The 23,561-nt window shown below is 43.9% G+C and overlaps 1 protein-coding gene across 1 annotated transcript in view; it reads right to left on the bottom strand.

The window, feature by feature from the left end:
- Positions 1-5,046: 5,046 nt before the first annotated feature.
- The window catches only part of LOC137600387 (glycine receptor subunit beta-like), an 86,972-nt gene continuing 68,457 nt past the window's right edge, over positions 5,047-23,561 (bottom strand). The window contains exons 9-10 of the mRNA XM_068321993.1: positions 19,982-20,140; positions 5,047-5,574 (exon numbers count right to left, since the gene is read on the bottom strand). Coding sequence (XP_068178094.1) covers positions 5,284-5,574; positions 19,982-20,140 — 450 coding nt within the window. The 3' untranslated portion in view covers positions 5,047-5,283. The remainder of the gene's footprint in view (positions 5,575-19,981; positions 20,141-23,561) is intronic.

Genomic DNA, 23,561 nt, shown 5'->3' with positions numbered 1-23,561 from the left:
GTGGGAGAAAGTGTCTCGTTCAAGGATACATCAGTATGTAAAGTGGAGGGCTGGAGCTTAACCCACTGACCTCTTGATGAGTGGAGACTACTCCCACCGTCTAATCCGCAGCTGTCCCTGTGATGACTTGGGATGGACAATAAAACCCAGTTTAAAATTGTAACCGGCTCTAAATCGCAGTTTCCATCAGAAATATTAGGGTTTTTTCCAGTTCTATCCATAAATTCCAAAATATAGTTGACTCACAATGAGTAGTATTAGTACTAGTAGTACAACTAGTGGTTAGCACCCTAACCCCCTTGTTGCATTTTAACCTTAACAAGGTGAACAAGAACCAAGGCAGTCAGAGACTGCAACATCCTGTGACTTACCCTGACCTGTAGATCAAAGCTAGTGCATAAGTAGATCAAAGCACTTTAATCTATGGTCTTACTGACATTGCCTTCTCCCTCGTCTTTCTATCTTATCCGGTTCCTGAGCATACAAAAGTTGAAAACTGACCTTGACGTCATTTTCTCAAGGTCAAGGTTATCATCTCATTTTCATCCCCTTTGCCGCCCGAGTGATCATGGTTATCCAAAGCTGTTTAAGTCAATCCACTGTACTTATAGAAAGTTCTTTAAGACATTTCATCTCTCATCCAAGAGACTTCTTCAGTTCCGAAGGTGGCTGGTCTTGTCCCAGCTTATTAACCCTGAGGGGTGTGGTAAGTGCTATTCACATTCCAATGACCCTCCTTGAAACCCATCTGGCTCCTCAATGATTGTTGGTGGGGGTGTCAAAGGGGGTCGTTGAAATGCGAGTTTCACCTTTGTATACTAATGAGGGTCATTAGTATGACACACATCACCTGGGTTAATCTGCTGAGACAATCTTTTCGGGAGTTTCGAAAGGACATGATTGTAAATGGGCGAAACGTGATGTCGCAGACCACCCCACCTGTTCAGAGATAGCTTCTCCACTTTGACATGGATGGCTTTTTTCACTCCTCTATCAAACCAAATGGGCGAAAGGTGATGTCGCAGACCATCATCGTCGGATAATAGCTCTGGATATCTGCAACGGTTGCAAAGATATTTGGTGGACATACTAACAGACGAACGAACAAACGGACGGACACACGAACACTGACAAATACAATACATCACCACTTTGAAGCAGGATGTAACACACGGCAGTGGCTCAGTGGTAGAGCAGGCAGTAGAGTGGGTTGTCCAGTGTTCAGTAAGATGGTTGGTTCAATTCCTGCTCCCACCCAAAATCACCAGGAGTGTGAGCTGACAGTGGAGGTGTCAGCTCACCTCCTGAGCACTGCTGAGGCACCCTTGAGCAAGGCGCCATCCCCCCTACAAGTTGCTAATTTGGGAGCACCAAGCAGGAGCTGCCCGACACTCTTCTTCCAGGCATACAGGCCCTTTGTGTGTGCTTGTGTGTGTTCAGGGCTTGTGCACTAACATATACAGTGCCTTGCAAAAGTATTGGCTCCCCAAGAAATTTTTGACATTTTGCCACATTTCAGGCTTCAAACTTAAAGATAACAAACTGGAAATATTTTTCAAGAATTAACACGTGAGACACAATCGTGAAGTGGAACCAAATTTATTCAACATTTTATATTAAAAAATAAATATAAAGGGCGGCACGGTGGCGCAGTGGTTAGCGCTGCTGCCTCACATCACGGCGGACCCGGGTTCGAGTCCCGCTCTGTGCGGAGTTCGCATGCTCTCCCCGTATCTGCGTGGGTTCTCTCCGGGTTCTCCGGCTTCCTCCCACCTCCAAAAGCATGCGCTTCAGGTTAATTGGCCAGTCCCAAATTGACCATAGGAGTGAGTGTGTGTGTGAATGCTTGTTTGTTTCTGTGTGGCTCCGCGGTACACTGGCGTCGTGCCCGGAGTGTCCCCCGCCTCACGCCCTGAGACTGCCAGGATAGGCACTGGCTACCCCGCGACCTGCATTAGCGGATTAAGCGGGTTGGAAAATGAATGAATGAATAAATATAAAACTGAAAAGTAGGACATGCAAAAGTATTGGCCCCCTTCAAGTTAATACTTTGCACAACCTCCTTTCTCTGCAATCACAGCCGCAAGTCTTTTTAGGTGTGTCTCTATAAGTTTTGCACATCTTGAGACAGAAATATTTGCCCAATCCTTCTTACAAAACAGCTCAAGTTCCTTAAGGTTTGTTGGAGATCGTTTGTGCACAGCAATGTTCAGATCTTTCCACAGATACTCTATTGGATTGAGGTCTGGACTTTGGCTTGGCCATTGTAACACCTTTATATGGTTAGTTTTAAACCATTCCATTCTAGATTTGGCTTTATGTTTAGGATCCTTGTCTTGTTGGAAGGTGAACCGCCCCATCCTCCGGTCTTTTGCAGACTCCAACAGATTTTCTACCAGAATCACCCTGTATTTGGCTCCATCCATCTTACCATCAACTCTTAACGATCTTCCCAGTCCCTGCTGAATTCCTTCTTGTTTGGGCTGAATGTTTATAGAGATGGTCAGGTCTTGGTAGGTTTGCAGTGGTTTTATGCTCTCTCCATTTTTATATTATTGCTCACACAGTGCTCCAGGAGACGTTTAAATATTGTGAGATCGTCTTGTATCCCATTCCTGCTTTGAACTTCCCCACAACTTTATCCCGGACCTGCCTGGTGTGTTCTTTGGTTTTCAAGATGCTGTTTGTTCTCCAGTGTTCATTTCACAGACCTCTGAGACCATCACAGAGCAAGTGCATTTAAACTGAGACCAAATGACACACAGGTGAACTCTGTTTGTCATTGTTAGTTATTTAGGTCAACACTGGATCACTCAAAAGTCACCAGGGAACTTCTGGAGTTACCTGAGTATTGGCCCCCTGTTCTCAGGGGGCCAATACTTTAGCACATCCTACTTTTCAGTTTTTTATTTGTAAACACAATATGAAATGCTGAATAAATTTGGTTCCACTTCACGATTGTGTCTCACATGTTGTTGATTCTAGAAAAAATATTTTCAGTTTGAAGCCTGAAATGTGGCTAAATGTCAAAAGGTTCTTTGGGGGCCAATACTTTCGCAAGGCACTGTGTATATACCGTGTTGGCCCGAATATAAGACGGTGTTTTTTGCATTGAAATAAGACTGAAAAAGTGAGGGTCGTGTTACATTCGGGGTCTAGACATTATACTCATTCACAACGGTAGATGGCGCCACATATCTTTAAAGCGAATGCTGAACATAATTCCCCAAGCCAAAGCGAACCGCTGTCACGAAGAAGAAAAATAAAAATAGCGGTAGCACGAAGAAGAAAAATAAAAAATAGCGGTAAGAAAGAAAAGAGAAGAAAATAAGAGAAGAGGTAACAGAAAATGGAGAAACGTAGCGACAATGTGGAGAAAAGTGGGTCGGTTCTCGAATGGTATCAAGGTTGGTGCCATTCACCATTCATTTACAAATGTGATTGCACTTTAGTTTACATATTTAAATGTTCAGATATTATGATGTGATAGACAGTTTTTTCATGATTTTAATGAGGAAAAATAACATGCTTTTTCTCTCAAATATATTGTTATAATCATTTGTTTCAGATGTACTGTAGTTATTTTCTGTATAAAAATTAAATTTGGTGTTCAAAAAGTCTTTTTTCAAACTTGAGTCTTGAAAAAGAGGGGGTCGTCTTATAATCAGGGTCGTCTTATATTCGGACCAATACTGTATAAATACAGTATATGCATGTGTAAAAGTACTAACACTACAGTGTGCCACTAATTTCCACAAGGAGATCATTCGAGTACATAAAGTAAAAATGAAATACTGTACATCATCATACCATCATATCATCAAGTATAGATAGAGGAGCGGGGGAGGGGGTGGCGAGGTCAGCACGCAGTTGAATGGAGGGGAGGAGATTGGATGTCTGTCTGTCTGCCTGCCTGCCTGTCTGTCATCTGTCTATCTATCATGTCAGATTTTGATTGTCAAAACTGCATCAACATGTATTTATACATCTAACCATGAATTCTATTAAGGAAATTATTTTCATTCTAAAGACCATTTAACTACTTAGTATGTATTATTAGAATGTTGTTCTAAGTTTTTCAAAATTACATATTTAAAAAGTTTCTGTTGTGCAATAAGTTGATGTTTACTGTCCAGCCGATGTGCAGTGAATGTTTTGTAAATGAGTCTCTTCTCTTTCAACATACTTTTTTTAAAATATAGTGATTATAATCCCTGCGGGGAAATTAGTGGCATACTCTAGTTAGTTTTGAATCATGCATATATATGTGTGTACAGGCCCTGAACACACACACACACATGCACGGGGTGTGTGTGTGTGTGTGTGAATGCATGCAGAGGAGGTAAAGTGGCGGGCAGCTCCTTCGTGATGTGCCCCAACTGAGCAACTTGTAAGGGGGACGGCGCCCTGCTCACGGGCGCCTCGGCAGTGCTTCGGAGGTGAGCTGACACCTCCCACTTTCAGCTCATCTCCAGGTGTTGTTTTAGGCGGGAGCGGTAATCGAATCGCCGACCTTGAAACATTGGTAGAGCGCTCTACTGTGCGCTCTACCACTGAGCCACTGCCGCCCCATATGACATTCAGTGTGATGCTTTGGCCAGATTGGTCAATTGAATGTGGAGCTTTGAAAGCTTCCTTTACCATTGCAATGGATCAACCTTTTTTTATTCAACTCCAATCAAACTATTTTCATTATGAGAGCATACAACATTAGGATATTACAAAAAACTATATTTCTATATTTTTTGTTTCATAATAAATCCTTTTCTCCTTCAATAAGAAAGTAATTTTAACACAAGAACGATGAAAGGAAAAATTTGAATTTGTATTGTTTTATTGACTTGTTCTACATTGCATTCATTTTATGCACATATTGTGTGTTTGTAATTTTTATTTTTTTTTATTTAGTTATTATAATTAATTTTTGAGTTTAATACATTTAAATGAAACTGTTACCAGTCATTCCAGTAAAAACATTGATTTCTAATGGACAGCATAGTAGTTCTACTATACAAGCAAGGTTTAGTTTACAGTAAGACCATAAAATAAAACATTCTGAATAGACAGCCACACATGCATTGCCTGGACATAAAGGGGTTTTGTAGTTGTACAAATGCTATTTCCCAATATTCCAGCAGTATCTGCAGTTTAGCAAACATTGCTCTGCAATGCTGGAAGTCCTTGCTTTTACCAGTACATACATAAGCACTTGAATTTGGTGAATGTTGACACATGACAAGATGAAAAGCAAATTATTTTTTACCTATTCTCCTCCTTTGCTTCTCACAGATACACAGACCAGTAGACAACATTAAAGAAGAAGAAGGAGAATGGGAAGAGGGCCCTTGCATAAAGGTCAATGCGCTTGGCAGCCGCAGGTATTACAGGTTTGGGTGGTGGGGGTTTGTTGTTGGCTTTGTTTTGATACTTGTGGCCCCCTGTCACTTCAATAGGTTTACCGTAACAGTCAAAGTTGGAAAGTTCAAAGTCTCGAGGTAAAGATCCCACAATGCTGAAGTCACTGGAACGGAGGTCTGACTTGGATGTGCAAACTTTCTTACGAGTTTCTACCACCTGGTAAAAAGAACAGAGACTGAATTAAGGTTAATATTGCCATTCACTTCATTTTGCTGGATCAAAAAAAGACAGAAAGAGAGAGAGAGATGGAGTGAAAGATTGGCTGAGAGAGTGAGGTGTGAGGAACATGAATGAAGAGATTTACAACCACATTAAGAGTAACAATTATAAGGAAAAACTGTCATTTTTGCATTGTGATAACAGCAACAATATTTTGGGGAATAATAATGGATGTGATAATAATCGTAGTAGTAGTACTGTCAATAGTGATGATGATGATGATAATGACGACGACGACGACGACGATGACAATGATGATGATGATGATGTCGTCATCGGTGGGTGTCAACCATCACCCCAGCAGTTGATCAATCTATGGAAACCTGCGGGATGAGAAGGCAGAAAGACTCCAAGGAAGCAGTCCGGTTACTGAAGTAATGTGACATGAATGTGAAAGAAGACAAGGGAGAGAAGAGGAGCTATTCAATAGCCACATGATTAAAGAAGCTAGCCTTAAATGAAGCTAGAGGAGAAGATCCAGTTAACTTACTGCTCCCATTCTAATTTCTACAATATGGGACTCTAGGGATAAACAGCGTAGTCTTGCATTGGATAATGATGTTGCCTCACTAAAGAAGGGATTCAATTCCATCTAGATTTTCCACTTTTGAGTTTTATTTGTCTCCTCCAAAAGCTGCCACCTTATCATGGTGGGAGAGTTTAAGTGACCGAATGATCCCAGGAGCTATGTTGTCAGGGGCTTTATGCTCCTGCTAGGGTTTTCCTTGGCAAACAGGTCCTGGGTGACGGCCAGACGTAGAGCAGTACAAAAACCCCCTATGATGAAAAAAATATCAGGGACTGTGACGTCGCCTGGTATGGCGCAACCGGTGCGCCACCCAGGAGCAAGGCCCAGGGTTGGGGGCTCGTATGCGAGCGCTTGGTAGCCGGGCCTCTGCTCACGGGGCAGCCCGAAAGGTTCAGCCCAAAAGGACGACGTGGGCCCAACCTCCGGTGGACTCACCAACCGCCGAGGAAACAGTAGGGGACAGGTGCAGTGTGGATTGGGTGGCAATCGTCAGCATGGGGCTCGATGACCCAATCCCCAGAAAAAGGGTCTAGCTCTAGAGACATGGAATGTCACCTCGCTGGGGGGAAAGGAGCCAGACCTTGTGAGGGAGGTTGAGAGTTACCGAGTCGATATAGTCGGGCTCACCTCCACAGCTTGGGCTCTGGAACCCAAACCCTTGAGAGGGGCTGGACTCTTCACTTTTCTGGTGTTGCCCAAGGTGAGAGGCGCCGGGCTGGTGTGGGCTTGCTTGTAGCCCCACAGCTCAGCCGTCATATGTTGGAGTTCACCCCGGTGAATGAGAGGGTCATGTCTTCAGGTTGGGGACAGGTGCCTCACTGTCGTTTTGGCCTGCGGGCCAACGGCAGTGTGGAATACCCGGCCTTCTTGGAATCCCTGGTAGGGGTACTGAATAGTGCTGCGACTGGGGACTACATTGCTCTCCTTGGGGACCTCAACGCTCACGTGGACAATGACAGTGAGACCTGGAAAGGGTGATTGGGATCAACGGCCTCCCCGATCTGAACACGAGTGATGTTCTGTTATTGGACTTCTGTACTAGTCACAGTATGTCCATAACAAACACCTTGTTCAACCACAAGGATGTCCATAAGTGCACATGGCACCAGGACACCCTAGGCCGGAGGTTGATGATCGACTTTGTTGTCGTATCATCAGACATCTGACCGCATGTGTTGGACACTTGGGTGAAGAAAGGGGCAGAGTTGTCAACCGATCACCACCCGGTGGTGAGCTGGATCTGCTGGCAGAGCAGAGGGCTGGACTTGGAAGGCCCAAACTTGTTTTGAGAGTTTGTTGGGAATATCTGGCAGAACCCTCTGGGAGAGCTTCTCCCAGATCTCTCAGGAGGCTGGGGACATTCAGTCAGAGTGGACCATGTTCTCCACCTTCATTTTCGAAGCGGCTCTGGTCGCAAAGTCTCTGGTGCCTGTTGCGGCGCTAACCCCCCGAACTCAGTGGGGGACATTGGAAGTAAGGGATGCCGTCAAGCTAAAGGAGTCCTATCAAATTTTGTTGAATTGTAGGACTCCGGAGGCAGAGAAGAGGATTCAAAGGACAGGGCTAGATGGAGGAAATTGATTCGCTGTGGCGACCCCTGAAGGGAAAAGCCGAAAGGAAAAGAAGAAGAAGAAGAAGGAGGCAGCTTAGAGGTACAGGCAGGCCAGGCGTACTGCAGCTCGTACTGTCGCGGCAGCAAAAATGCCTGAAAGAAATTCTGGCAAACCATTCGTCACCTCAGGAGGGGAAAGCAGTGCAAAGTCAAAACTGTTTACAGTAGAGGTGGAGAACTGCTGACCTCAACTGTGGATATTGTCGGGCAGTGGAAAGAATACTACGAGGATCTCCTCAATCACACTACCATGTCTTACACTGATGAAGCAGAGGCTGAGGCCTCAGAGATGGACTCGTCTATCACACAAGCTGAAGTCACCGAGGTGGTTGCCAAACCCCTCAGTGACAAAGGGTGGATGAGACTCGCCCTGGGTACCTCAAATCTCTGGATGTGCAGGGACTGTCATGGTTGACACGTCTCTGTAACATCTCATGGCAGTCGGGGACAGTACTTTTGGATTGGCAGACTGTTGTGGTGGTCCCTCTTTTCAAAAAGGAGGACCGGAGGGTGTGTTCCAACTATAAGGGGATCACACTCCTCAACCTCCCGGGGAAAGTCTATTCCAGGGTAATGGAGAGGAGGAGTGGCTTATAGTGGAACCGCAAATTCAGGAGAAACAATATGGTTTTTGTCCCGGTCGAGGAACACTGGAGAAGGCATTCGATTGTTTCTTTCATGGTATCTTGTGGGGAGTGTTTCGGGAGTATGGGATTTGAGCTCTTTGCTGAGGGCTGTCTGGTCCCTATATGACCGAAGCCAGAGCTTGGTTTGCATTGCCAGCAGTAAGTCAGACCTGTTTCAGGTGCATGTTGGACTCTGGCAGGACTGCCCTCTATCACCGGTTCTGTTCATTATCTTTATGTACAAAATTTCTAGGTGCAGCCAGGATCCGGAGGGAGTCTGGTTTGGGGACCAAAGGATTTAATCTCTGCTTTTTGCAGATTATGTTGTCCTGTTGGCCTCATCAAACCTGGACCGTCAGCATGCACGAGGATGGTTTGCAGATGAGTGTGACGCTATTTAAAAATAGCTCAAAATCTTAAATGTGTTTGTGGTTGTTAGTCTTTCATGTGCCCCTATGATAAATCGGTTTTCCAGAGCATCGGCCACCTCCTGCCCAATGGGTGGTCTGATAGTAAAAGCTCTTTAAAGGTCCCATATTGTGCTTTTTTAATTCATCATGTCATTCAGCTGCCAGATATCGAACTACACTGTATTTGGAACGTCTTGCCCCAAACTGATCCGGAGTCTTCAACATTTTTGATGGAATATGGTTAAAATAAATTAGAACCACGTGTTAAAGGTGGTGCCTCTGTCTCTATCAACAGCACCCCCCTTCAGGATCACGGCGTTTTGTTTACATGCACCACGTGAACGCATGCGTGTCTGACTGATCACCACAGTCTGGAACTTTTTTAAATTTCAGTAACTTCATTACAATGTATTTTGCTCTTATTTTTCCTGTTTCTCCCTCTTGTTTTCTATGATGTAACTTTTTTTTCGGCACTAAGCATGGAGCTGCTTTCTCAGTCTGCTGAACGTAACTTGTGGCTCATTGTGTAATTACAGTGAGACCAGCGGCGATCATGGAGGATTTTTTTTCAAGATTTTTTAAGATTTTAATAAATTATTGTAATCCCTGAAGGGAAATTAAGAGCACACTCTAGTTAGTCAAATCAAATCCAATCACATGCACATGTTAGTATGTACAGGCCCTGAACAACAAACAAACACATACAGAGGGCCTGTATGCATGCAGGGGGAGGTAGGGTGGTGGGCAGCTCCTTCCTGGTGCGCCCCAGATGAGCAACCTGTAAGGTGGACGGCGCCTTATTCAAGGGCACATCGCTCAAGGGCGCCTTGGCAGTGCTCAGGAGGTGAGCTGACACCTCCCACTGTCAGCTCAACTCTGGGTGTTTTTTGGGCGGGAGCGGGAATCAAACTGCCAATCTCAGAACATTGGACGACCCGCTCTACCACACGCTCTACCACTGAGCCACTGCCCCCCCCCCCCTTTGGAGAAAAACACACAGTGTTAGCGCATGGGAAATCAGTGGAGATGAGAGATGATTCAGGACAGGATATAATAAACGCTATGGTCCCTAACGATCGTCACAGACAATAAGACATTGCTTGCTAAAAAAGGTAAAACAAAACATATTGTATTTGTGAAGTATATTGAACTGCTGGCAGGTCCCTACTTTCTAGCCGTCCACTAAACTACGTTGCAGTGATGAGGAGGATGAATATATCAACATAGCACTTTACTCATACTCATAAGTAACTGTACATAAGATAAAAACATGCTCTCTCTTTGTCTCTCTAAATATTATCATCCTTTCTATCTGGTCTGCCCAAGGTATCAGTGTAACAAAACCACCACCTAGATACTGACATCACCCTGCAAAAGCTGTCTGAAGCCCTGCTGGGGGTGAAACCTGGTAGGTCTCTAGGCCTAGAGTTCTACAAAGAATTCTGGCAGGTGATTGGTGGGGACCTGCTGACCGTGCTCAGGGAAACCACGAGCAATCAATCAACCAACCTTGATTGATTGATTGATCATGGCAGCAGACATGTGAAAGCGCTTTAACAAATAGAAAACCCCAACTGAACCCCCCAGACAGTGGTGGGGAAAAACTCCCTCATTGAGGGACCCAAACTCTTTTGGGCGGCCATCCGCCTTGACCGGTTGAGTAGTAAAGAAATAAAATGAAGATAAGGACAGGGTAAGAGAAAGAGAGAGAGAGTGGCTGGTAGGCCAGATGGAGTCAGTGTCATTAAGGTTATAGTGACACGATTTGATGCAGGTGCTGAAGTGGGGATGGGAAAGTCAGGCTGCATTCACTGACTCCTGGGTTGTTGCCTTGAATGCATGTTCCCCATCATGTAGTTGGTTAATTCAAGGTACAATTACAGCTGTATGAATGACTGTATGGTGGCACGGAGGGAGAAAGACAGCAGGGCCCCAGCCGATGGATAGATGAGGGGTGATACTGGTGGGATGGGAGGAGAAGGTCCACAGCGGACAGGCGAACCTCAGAAAACCTGTAAGGACATAGAGCACAGAGACTCCAGGGAAGAAGTTGAGTTGGTAGGGTGTGATTGGAGACTGAGACAGAGGTCGGAGAGGAGGAGGAGGAGTAACAGACAGGATCAGTGAAAAGAAGAAGGAGAGAGGAGCTCAGTGAGTCTTCATGTTGCGTCTCCAGCAGTGTAGACTATAAGAAAAATAACTTAGCAACCTAAGCTGCCTTAATTGTAAAATTTTTGAAAAAGAAATATGTTAAGTGTATTCTTCAATAATGAGAGGGTGTCTGCCTCCTGAACTGAGGAAGGGATGTGTTTCCACGATGGAGGGGCTTTATAGCTAAAGGCTCTAGCCCCCGTCCTACTTTTGTAGATTCGAGGAACCACCAGTAGGCTAGTATGTTGAGAGCATAATGCTCTAGATGGATTATATGGAACTCAAAGTTCCTTCAGATAGGTCGGTGCCTGGCCGTGAAGGACTTTGTAGGTGAGGAGGATTGTAATGGAAATTTGTATTGTGTGTGTCCTGATTTGACTCTTATCATGTCATTACTGAGAACTTGCTTCAAAACCTCTCCATGCAACTGCTGGGCTAAGTCACATCTTAGTTTGTTTGGACAAAGAGGTCACAGCAGGTCACAGCCCATTAAACCAGATGCAGCAGACCCAGTACCTGTCTCAAAGTAGAACCATGGAGAGGAGATGGAGACCTGTTTTCAGTCAAGTTGTAAGATGTTTTATGGGTGCATGAAAGCCTCTAAATTGCATTCCAAGGTGTAATAAAGATTTCTTAGGTTTCTTAGTTTTGGTGTGATAGGTTTGGTGCATTCCAAAGGTGTAAGGTCTCCTGATAAAGATGGTTTACGAGTGCGTGAAAGCCTCCTACACTGCATTCTCGAGGGTGGTGATGTTTATTCCTCAGCGGGGGGTACCACCAAAGGGAAGGCTGCCTGAGAGCTGGAACTGGCCATTCCTGCTCGCATGCAGGCCTTTCTTCTTCAAGGGTATAAAAGATGAGGAGTTTCATAGTCCAGAGAGAGTCAGCTGCGGGTTACCTACGGACGCCCAGCCGGTTGAAGCTACTCTGCCTGGGTTGTGGGCTCTCCTTCCCTGTGTCAAGGTAAGAGGCGAAGCATATTTGGAATGCCACCATATATTGCCTTAGCTCAACCAAATATTTGTTTGTTTATTACTATGCTCTGTGGGGAATGAAACTACCAGTTTATTCTAGCATCATAGAATTGTTTCTGTGCTCTGTGGGGAATTAAACTACAAGTTTATTCTAGCATCATAGAATTGTTTCTGTGCTCTGTGGGGAATTAAACTACAAGTTTATTCTAGCCTCATAGAATTGTTTGTTTGCATTGCTATGCGCTGCGGGGACTAAACGACACATTTAGTCTAGCATCATAGAGGTCTTTTGACTTATTGTTTGTTTGTTTGTCTTAGTATTTCTATTCTCTGCGTGTAATAAATCACACATTCATTATAGCCCTAGAGGAGTGGTTTGATTCATTGTGTGAGTGAGTTTTCTGTGTACCCACCTCCTACGAACCTATTTATTAAAGTTTTTCACAAAACAAGGAGTATTTTAAAATCTATCCTAGCTCTAACAGGAAGCCAGTGCAGAGAAGCCAACACAGGAGAAATATGGTCTCGGGTACTGGTCCTGGTCAGTCCTGGTCAGTATTCTGGATTAGTTGAAATGTCGTCAGTGACTTTTTGGGGCAGCCTGAAAAAAGTGAGTTACAGTAGTCTAGTCTAGAAGTGATGAAAGCATGGATTAATTTCTCTTCCTCATTCTGTTATAAAATATGCCTGATTTTAGCAATGTTTTGGAGACAGAAAAAGGCCGTTTTTTGGTATCTTTGATATTTGTCTCTATACACCAAATTAAAAATGATTTAATGTACCCATACTTGGTATTGTTATCATCAGCACAACTTCAGCTATATGAAGAGATAGTTATTATTTTAGTTTAACGTACTACGTTGACATATTGGGCCAAAATAGTCATGTACAGTCAAATTTGAAAATGGAAAATTTGTATTTTATTGCACCAAAAACCAAAAACATGCTCCTGTAATTGATTTTGAACTCTAAAAAGGTTGCCATAGGCTTCTAACATAACTATATACAGTTTCTGTCACTTGTGCCACTCTTTAAGGAAGTTTGTTTGTTCGAAAATAGAAAAATTGTATTTTATTGCACAGAAAAAAACAAAAACATGCTCATGGATCTGGTTTTGAACACAAAAAAAGTTGCTATTGGCTTTTTACAAAACTATATACAGTTTGTGTCACTTGTGCCACTCTTCAAATGACTTTGTTGGGCCAAATTAGACACACAGCCAAATTTAAAAATGGAATAGTTGTATTTTATTGCACATATAAAAAACAAAAACATACCCATGGATCTGGTTTTGAACTCAAAAAAGGTTGCCATAGGCTTGTAACATAACTACATAAGGTTTATGTCACTGATGCCACTCTTCAAAGCAGTTTTTGATCAAAATGAGATACAGCACCACATCACGTAATTAGTACTCCTAACCACGTGACATGGAAGAACTTGGTCTGCCACTCATGTCCACCTGACACAGCTGGGCCACACCTTGGCTGATTGTTAGTGTTCGTCCTGACCTTGCAGCGTTTATTCTGATTGAGTGTTTGACTCTGCCTGTTTTCCTGGATCCTGCCTGCTGTCTACCCCTCCTCAGATTTGTCTGCCTGGTTTTTTGGATTACGTTTAGTGTATGACCCGTCTGATTATTGGACTCTGCCTGTTTGCCTGCCGTCTGTCTGATTTGTCTGCTGTTTGGACTGATTCCCTGGTACCAGAACCCTGCCTGTCCAATTAAACCTGTTTTGAGACTTGACTCGCCTGTTTCACTGTTGTGCTTTTGGGTTCTGACCACCGGTCCTGTTCAAGCCTTGACATAAAACAGATTGCCATGCAGAGCGGTGTTCACCTAGTTTAGTATAGCATCATTCCAAGTTTTCGGGAATGCTGCTTTAATTGGTGGGTATGAGAATTAAACTAGGGAGCTTGCATCCCTTGTTTTATAGTCGTATTTTTAGTGGAGCAATTAAATTTAAGGTTTTTTGCAGAGAATCTGTAGTATTGTCAACAAACTCAAAAATTTGATGAGTTCTATTCTGTAATGTGGGTGTGACCTCAGTGAGGCTCATCAGAAGCCTGTTTAAGGGCTGGAAGGGCCGACTCACCCCACAGCAACTGACTTTGATAGATTTTTATTGTACAGGCCTAAACTGGAATCATACTGATCCTTTCCCTGTAGAGAATTTGTCTCTTTGCTCCAACGACTTTGTGTCAGACCCAATCAGCCTCAGTGGCACTAATGGGAAAAATGTGTATAAATTAATGGTAAAGATTTTAAATAATGATAAACTTAAATGATCGGGCTGACACACCATGAAGGGTTCACCTTGGTCTGGTGGCGGATGTGAGCCTTTCATGGGAGTCTTTCTATAAGTCACCGTTAACAAAAAAGGTTGGGGATCTCCAATGGAGGATTTTGTGTTAAGGAAGAATCAGAATCAGCCTCAGTGGCACTAATGGGAAAAATGTGTATAAATTAATGGTAAAGATTTTAAATAATGATAAACTTAAATGATCGGGCTGACAAACCATGAAGGGTTCACCTTGGTCTGGTGGTGGATGTGAGCCTTTCATGGGAGTCTTTCTATAAGTCACCGTTAACAAAAAAGGTTGGGGATCTCCAATGGAGGATTTTGTGTTAAGCAGGAATCAGAATCAGTTTTAGCTATTTCAGAACTATGAATGATTTAGACACTTTCACGAAGCTATGGTGTGTTTAAGGTGTCATGTTCCGTATTAAGTGAAGAACTTGTGTTCAGACAGTGGTTGGTTTAATTCACACATATTTTGCTTATGTTCCTTCATTTCATATTTCGGACATATTTCGTACTGTCATATGTAAACGTGTGTCAGCATGACAAATAAAGACCCTGATTCATTTCATGTAATTTGTTTTGGAAATGTGAGTTCCTGTTTGCGTGAATCTCTTTTTGTCATAGTTCGATGTTGCTGTGCTGGTGTGTGGCAGAAGGAGAGCCCAAACTTGTGGGCGGAGCCTTGTCTCCACACCTGTTGCTTGTCTCCACACCTGGACCTGACTGGGCAGATTAGCCTGGGGCTTTATAAGCCGGTTTATTCTTTTTGTTTTTGCCAGGTTGTTTTTGATCCTCTGCTTTTCTTGTGTACCTTGATGTAATTTTGATTAAGAGATGGAAGATAATCTCTCCAGTAGTGTCCTGCATTTGGGTCCTATTCCTGCTCCCTGTGACACTTTTGGATTTTGTATCAACGGGACTCTTGTATTTTGACTTTTATGAATAAGTGAGATTTTAAAAATCAAATCAATCTTTCTCTAAATTCCTGTAAGACACAAAAGGTTCGAGGGCCAAAGTATAACATTTCTTTCCTGACCTCAACATGTTTCTGGTTAGCGTCAGCTTTTATTTAAAGAATCAAGAAAGAAGTGACCAACCAGTTTTTACAGACAAAGAGGTTTATAGATTGGAGAAACTAAAGACAAAAGTAAAAAGGATGATTGTAAAAGGGATGATTGTGGAGAACGGATAGTTGTTTTTTAAATTTTGTCTTTTTTTAAAATAAAAACTTTTTTTTAGTTTGATAAATTTTAAAAGGTTAGATGTGTTTCTTTGTTCAGGAAATGCAAAGTACTATTGAAAATCCTCTTTATGTGAATTTCTTTTGGATTTTGTGTCAACACGATTCTTCTTTTCCTTTTGGCTTTTCCCTTCAGGGTTCGCCACAGCGAATCAATTTCCTCCATCTAGCCCTGTCCTTTGAATCCTCTTCTCTCACACCAACTACCTTCATGTCTTCCCTCATTACATCCATAAACCTCCTCTTTGGTCTTCCTCTAGGCCTCCTGCCTGGCAGTTCAAAACTCAGCATCCTTCTACCAATATATTCACTATCTCTCCTCTGGACATGTCCAAACCATTTCAGTCTGACCTTCATTCCTCTCCTTTCCAGGACAAACCTCCACCTCTCTAGCTTCTCCTCCACCTGTTCCCTGCTCTCACTACAGATCACAATGTCATCTGCAAACATCATAGTCCATGGAGATTCCTGTCTAACCTCGTCTGTCAGCCTGTCCATCACCATAGCGAACAAGAAGGGGCTCAGAGCTGATCCCTGATGCAGTCCCACCTCCACCTTGAACTCCTCTGTCACACCTACAGCAACACACCTTGTGTCAACACGATTATCTTGCAAATTTTAGCATTTATGAATAAACATGGTTTTACGAATCAAAATCAAAATCTCTCTACATCTGTGTGTGTGCGTGTGTGTGTGTGTGTGTGTGTGTGTGTGTGTGTGTGCGCATGCATGTGGGCGCTTGTATCCGCCTCCACCCTTTGGAGTGATAAATTCACATCTATATTTCTGCTTGGATTGTTTCAGATGCAGGGTTTAGGTCATTTGAAAGTAACCCTTGACTGGTGACAGTGAATATATATTAGGCTGTAAATAAAGGCTGACGCTGTTTGTTAATGAGCTGTGTAGTCGCTTTGGATAGATGCAGCTCTCAAATCACGTAAGGGCTAAAGCTACTTTTATTAATAAAAGAACAGGCAACAGTTCTGATTTTAGTAGTGGCCTCATCTGCTATGAAAGTGGTTATGTGGTTGCTATGACACTGCTTTATGCTGACACACACACACACACACACACACACACACACACACACATACACACACACACACACACACACACACACACACACACACACACACACACACACACGACTGAAGTGGAGCTAACTAGCCAAATGTCAGCTGACTTCAACAGTTTGTGAACTTTCAAAGTGTAGCTCTGAGCCAGGTCATTACCATACACTGCTACCATAGCCTGAACCAACTCCATCACGGGGATGACCACGCCCTTATCTGGGTGGACAATTAAATATGTCTCAGGATAGGTCAATTACTCACGCCAGAGATGACTTAATGTTCGGGGCTGTTATGAAATGAAGCTATTTGGCCGTACATTTTTTCTTATATCCATAGCAGCAGAGAAGAGTGGAAAAATGGGTGTCAGTTCTATTAAACATTTTTTTGGGAAATAATCTGCTACAAGCGGCCAGATTGCGCAGTTTTATTTTCTAATATCCGTATCCTGGGAAACGACTACACCAAGTCGCAACCAAGGCCACAAGTCACCGCTGACCAGGTTGCCCACCAACTCCTGCTCAATAGTCGGGGTAATCCTCAACAACGTACACATAGGGCCAAACTTCCTCAAGTGTCTGATTCGCCTTAAGAAGACTCTACAGGCTTCACAAGGCCTTTCACCATGGGTGAACTAGAATCTGCAATGAAGTCCATGAAGAACAACAAAGCTGCGGGTCTTGATGTTATCCTTGTGGAACAGATCAAGCACTTCGGATCAGGTGCATGCAGATGGTTTCTCAGTCTGATAAATGAATGTGTCGCATCCAACAAGATCCCAAAGATGTGGAGAAAATCAAGAGTCATTGCCCTACTGAAACCTGGCAAAAATCCTGCCATCCCAAAGAGCTACAGACCAATATCGTTGTTCTGCCACATGTACAAGCTGTTTGAATGCCTCCTCATGAATCACATAGCTCCCTTTGTTGATGACTTACTTATCCCAGAGCAAGCAGGCTTCAGACCTGGGCAGTCATGCACAGGCCAATTGCTGAATCTAACCCAGTTCACTGAGGATGGTTTTGAGAAGAAGAAAATCACAGGTGCTGCATTCTTTTATCTATCTGCAGCGTATGACACAGTCAACCACCGCATACTAACCAGGAAACTGCATGAGATGACGTCAGATGTCAGGCTCACCCAGCTGATCTGCAATATGCTATCAAATCACAGATTTTTTGTAGACCTCAATGGTAGTCGGAGTAGATGGAGGACACAGAAGAACGGACTGCCTCAAGGTAGTGTGCTCGCCCCCCTGTTGTTCAACATCTACACTAATGATCAAACAACCCAACCAGACACAAGACGTTTCCTCTATGCTGATGATTTGTGTATTGCCTCCCAGAAGAGTACCTTTGAAGCAGTTGAAGTATCCCTTTCGAATGCACTGGACCTGCTCATCCCTTACTATTCCATCAACCACCTAAGGGCCAACCCGGACAAAACACAAATTTGTGCATTTCATCTGAAAAACAGGGAAGCCAATCGCAAGCTACAGATCAGATGGTACGGGAAGAGGCTACAGCACATCTCAAATCCAGTTTACCTAGGGGTAACACTTGACAGGTCTCTCACCTACAAGGAACACATCACAAAGACCAAAGCTAAAGTGGCATCAAGGAACAGCTTTCTCAGGAGGCTTACCAACACAAAGTGGGGTGCTGATGCCAAGACAGTACGTACAACAGCATTGGCTCTATGCTTCTCTGCAGCGGAGTATGCATCACCGGTCTGGTGTAGATCAGCCCATGCCACCAGGGCTGATACTGTGCTAAACTCAGCTTGCCGTACTGTCACTGGCTGCTTGAAGCCTACAAAGGTTGATGACCTATACCTACTGAGCGGGCTCGCTCCACCAAGCATTCGGAGGACAGTTGCATCCCAGAAAGAAAAGCTGAAACAAGAAACTGACCATCGCCACCAACTCTACTATCATGAGCCAACAGCAAAAAGGCTAAAGTCAAGGCAAAGCTTCCTGCACTCTGTAGAGGCTCTGGACAGAAATCCAAAAAGCATGTGTAGGATGACTCTGGTGGTGAGGAAGATGAAGAGGGCAAAAGACAGAGCAGAGGACGAAATGGTGGAAGCTAAAAAAGGAAGAGTGTCACTCTGTGGACAGAACACCTTACCCAAGCCCCACACACAGTATCTTCTACCAGGCCATGCGAATCTCTTCCATCTGGCGCCAGTGAAGCATGGCCACTCTGGTCCTGCGGTAACCGCCCGAGAACTGCTGTCGGCCGATGCAAAACAAACTTGACAAAGTGGGGGTTTAATGATAATGGCGACATCTCTTGTCTATGTGGAGAGGATCAGACCATGCAACATCTTCTTGTCTGCCCACTCCTTCTGACTTCTTGCACCCAAGAGGACCTAGCTGATCTAACCCCAAGTGCCAGACAATGCATCCAACAATGGACTGGAATCATTTGATGATACGTAGTGACTCGAGAAGAAGAAGATTTTCTAATAGAATGTTTTTAGTCAGAGTTTGTGAGATTCTGGGCTCACAGAGCAATTGTTCAACAGCAAGAATAGATTCTTCTGTAATGGACTGATCATGGCCTGCTATTTTGTAAGGATTAGGAAAACTGTGGGGCTTCAGATTCATCTCTGAAAAGAGGACATTTTGAATTGATCACTCAAATTCAAATTGATCTCTGGCTCTATCAATATCATGAGATATGAGGTACAGCTCATTTTAATTGATTACTTTATTAATGCCTATTGAATATTGATGATTTTTGTATTATGAACTGTTGGTCGTCACTGACAAAAGATTATTTTACATTTTTCTGGTTTGCTGATTAAATTAAATTTCATAAAAGGAAGGAGTTAATGTTGTGTACATTGGTTCTCTGTTGTTTGTTTTCATTCACACATAAAATGAGGAAGATTCCAGGATCAAAGATTTTGAGGGATTCATCATAACATCTACAAGTTGGGACTGATCTAATTAAAAATAACTTAAACCAGCATATTTCAGTTCCTTTAATAACAATTTAATATTCAAGATTTTACTCTTTTATCTGCTGACGTTGATAAGATTCAAACACCGCAAGATTGTTTCAGGAATGGTTTGTGGAACCATGAGTTGAAGGTATTATGGATATCTCCATATCCCCCAGATTTCTATTCAATTCAGGAACTGTGATGTACTGGGAAAAATGTCTCATTAATGTGGGCCCCACCTAGTAATTTATAATATATAAGGATCTGCCGCAAATTTCTTGATGCCAGATACCACAATAAACCTTCAATGGTCAACATCAAAACAATAAGTGAGAGCTGTTTGCACTACATGAAAGAGGGATTGACACAAAATTACACAGATGGTTAGAATAGCATCTCTGACATGTACATTCAACATAGACAACACTGCTGGAGGGACAGAAGTGCAGGTCCATTTGTCCAACTTATGTTTACCTGTAGAGTGTTGATATGCAAAGGTGTTCCACCTGTCCCATTCACTGTATTATTAGTTTTACTTGATGACTTCTTTTCTTCTTTCTCTTTTAAAATGTTTTCTTTTGTGGCCATTTTGGCTTTCTCCTCTTCAATCAGTGTTGGACTGTTAAGAATCACCTACAGAGTAGGAGAGAGGAAAACATATTAAACAAAATGGAAGGAGAAAGCATGGCAATGTAATTTAATTAACAAATAACATATCTATTATCTCCTGTCAAAATGTATTTGGTACGATTAAGCTTTTTGTAAAAGCTATGTAGGTATTCCTTCTGTAGCAGCATAAATTAATTTATTGGATGGATAATATGTTATACTTAATTAATCCTGGAGGAAAATGGGTTGTTTTTTTGGATAGATACTAGACCAACTGACGATAAAATATGAGATGAGTTATCAGTAATACACATGTAGTCAGTGTTTTAAACTATTTTATTTTTTTATATTATTTCTTCTTCATTGCATGATACTATTTTTTTAAAAATGTTTCTAGTTCACAGCCACCAAACTCAGATCATATTCTTTATCGCTTTCCTGAGATCCTATCAGTCAGCCCCCTTCTAAATCCCTTAAGTTTCAAGTTGTTTTTTTCAGTATTATTTTGTTTTTCATTTAAGTTTAGTAATTGTAATCAGATAGAATCAACTAAATGTCATCTAACGTCATTAAATCTGCATTCTTTAAAGAGAATGCAACAGATCTGATATGTGTTTTGCTATGTACATAATCTGAGCAGTTCACATTCTTCTCAGCCACCCGCTACATTAAAACAACATCAAAGATATATGTATCTGCATCTTCTCACTTCATCTCATTTTGTAACACCTTTTCACTACCAATTTTGCCTGCAAACATTATATCCATATGAACCTACGTGATACATTGTTTTAAATCCCACGAGATGCAGCCTTTGTCCATTAATGGGCAGACTGCAGGAATGCAATTTCACCTGCCTTGCTTGGACACATCCTCAAACAGTTACCTCACCTCCACAATCCTTCTTTGACTTCTATGGCGCCGTTCAGACTGTAGGCATATCGGTTTTCCTTCCATATCTGATTTTTAGGGATGACTGTTCACACTGTTTTTAGCAAGTGTCCAAATGCGTTCTGGCTCTGTTCAGACTGGGCCACATTATCAGTCGATCTGACAGGTTGCCATAGCAACAACGTCGGGGCAAAGTTGTCATTCAGTGCGTGCAATGAATGAGGTCATATAATTGCAACTACGGCAACAACAACAACGACGCTGAACATAAAGTTTTGTTACCTTAGCATATTTGCGATATCATGATATCATGATATCATGATATTGCTCAGAGCGAGTTTGTTATGCATAATTTTGCATTTTTTTCTATGTTTCTGCGTGTATTTTTTTAAACATAAATTTAGATAATGTATAGTAATATGCTAGTGTACTCCAGGGAGGAGTTGATGTCTATGAGGGTCAAAGGAGACCCAGCAACACGCGATCTCATCCCCGCTAAGCTCCGACGGAGATATCGCGGATGCCGAGCGGGTCGCGTTGAAAGGGCTAGACTAACGGCTAGAGCCGCTAACCGGAGGCGAGTCAGGCCCTCTGTCCCCTCCGTCATCATGGGAAACGTGAACTCGCTACCGAACAAGTTGGACGAACTGACGGCGCTGTGCAGGACTGAACAGCGCTACCGGGAGACCAGCTTGTTTGTGTTCTCTGAGACGTGGCTAACTGGCGACGTGCCAAACACTAACGGTGGACTAACCGGCTTCTCCTCCGTACGAGCGGACCGGGACACGAACACTGCCGGTAAGAAGAAAGAAGGTGGATTAATCATTTATACCAACGATAGATGGTGCCATCCGGGACATGTGACGGTGAAATCAACACTGTGTAACCGCGATCTGGAGCTAACAGCTGTTAGCATCAGACCCTACTACCTGGCGCGTGAATTTCCACACGTCATTGTCCTCGCCGTCTACATCCCTCCACGGGCGGACCCTGAGACTGCACGAGAGACCATCTGTGGGACCACCTCCGCTCTTCGGACCCGGCACCCGGAAAAGGTTTTATTGCCAAGTACAGTAAAAATTACTGTCGAGGAACTTGACGCGGTGTCAGTGCATAGAAAGGCGGAAGAGAACAGTAGTGAGTGAGGAATAGGATAAGAATACAAAAACAATTTACAATTCACATTAGGGTGTGTTAATATACTGTATAAGGATGGTGATTGCGGGTGAAGAAAATAAGTCAAAACAGTAAACTGTCTTTGCAGAGTGGTGAGGGGCGGATGGTTACCTGGGGGGGGGGGGGGCATTGTTCATGAGGCTGACTGCAGTGGGGAAGAAGCTGTTTTTATGGCGTGAGGTCCTGGTCCGGATGGAGCGTAGCCTCTTACTGGAGGGGAGGTTCTGGAAGAGGTTGTGGCCGGGATGAGAGGGGTCAGCGGCAATCCTGGCTGCGCGACTGCAGCAATCAGGTGTTACCCCAACAACAAACCATGGGTAACCAAGGAAGTCAAGGCTGTCCTGAACAGGCAGAAGCGGGCGTTCAGGAGGAAGCTGGAGAAGTAGCTGGGGCGCAACCAGGTGCAGGGGGGGCTGGAATGGGATGAGAACCATCACTGGACACGTGAAAGGCCGCAGCACTGTGGAGGGGAATATTGAACGAGCGAATGAACTAAACAGCTTTTTCAATCGGTTCAGCTCCCCTACCACTCCCTGCTCCTCGTCCCAGGCCTCTTTCGGTCCTGCAAACCGCTCCACTTATGCTCCCTCCTCCTGTGCTTCCTCTCCTTCCACCCCTGCCACTTCTCCCGAGCCCACTCCAAGAACTGCGAAGCTCAACAGCCCCACCTCAACCACTGGACTTCCAACCTCGCCACAACCCGCTGCTCCCACCACGACGGAGACTGTCATCACTGCAGACCTGGTGACGACAACGCTGAGGAGGCTCCGACCCTATAAGGCGGCTGGACCAGATAAGGTGTCCCCAAGACACCTTATCGGAACTAGGGGACCCCCTGCAACGATTGTTCAACCTCAGTCTGCGGCTGGGGAGGGTCCCGTCACTATGGAAGACCTCCTGCATTGTCCCTGTACCCAAGAAAGGACGCCCTACTGAGCTCAACGACCACCGACTGGTAGCTCTTACCTCCCATGTAATGAAGACCCTAGAGGACTGGTCCTGGAGCTCATGCGTCCACAGGTGCAAGGTGCTATGGACCCTCTCCAGTTCGCCTATCAGGCCAAGGTTGGGGTTGACGACGCTGTCTTGTACCTCCTCCACTGCATACTCTCCTACCTGGATGCCGGGGGCTGTGCCGTCAGAGTGCTCTTCTTTGACTTTTCAAATGCCTTCAACACCATCCAGCCCCTGCTCCTGCAGGATAAACTGACCTCCATGGCTGTTGACCCCTACCTCGTGAGCTGGATTACGGACTACCTAACAGACAGACCCCAGTACGTCCATATGGGTGACTGTCTTCTATGGTGACCAGCAGCACGGGGGCGCCACAGGGGACCGTTCTCTCCCCTATTCTCTTTACCCTCTACACATCAGACTT

This window comes from Antennarius striatus, chromosome 8 (genome assembly GCF_040054535.1).
Source record: "Antennarius striatus isolate MH-2024 chromosome 8, ASM4005453v1, whole genome shotgun sequence".
Taxonomy (NCBI): domain Eukaryota; kingdom Metazoa; phylum Chordata; class Actinopteri; order Lophiiformes; family Antennariidae; genus Antennarius; species Antennarius striatus.
The sequence above is the reverse complement of the archived record's forward strand: the minus strand, read 5'-3'. Positions and strand labels throughout refer to the sequence as shown.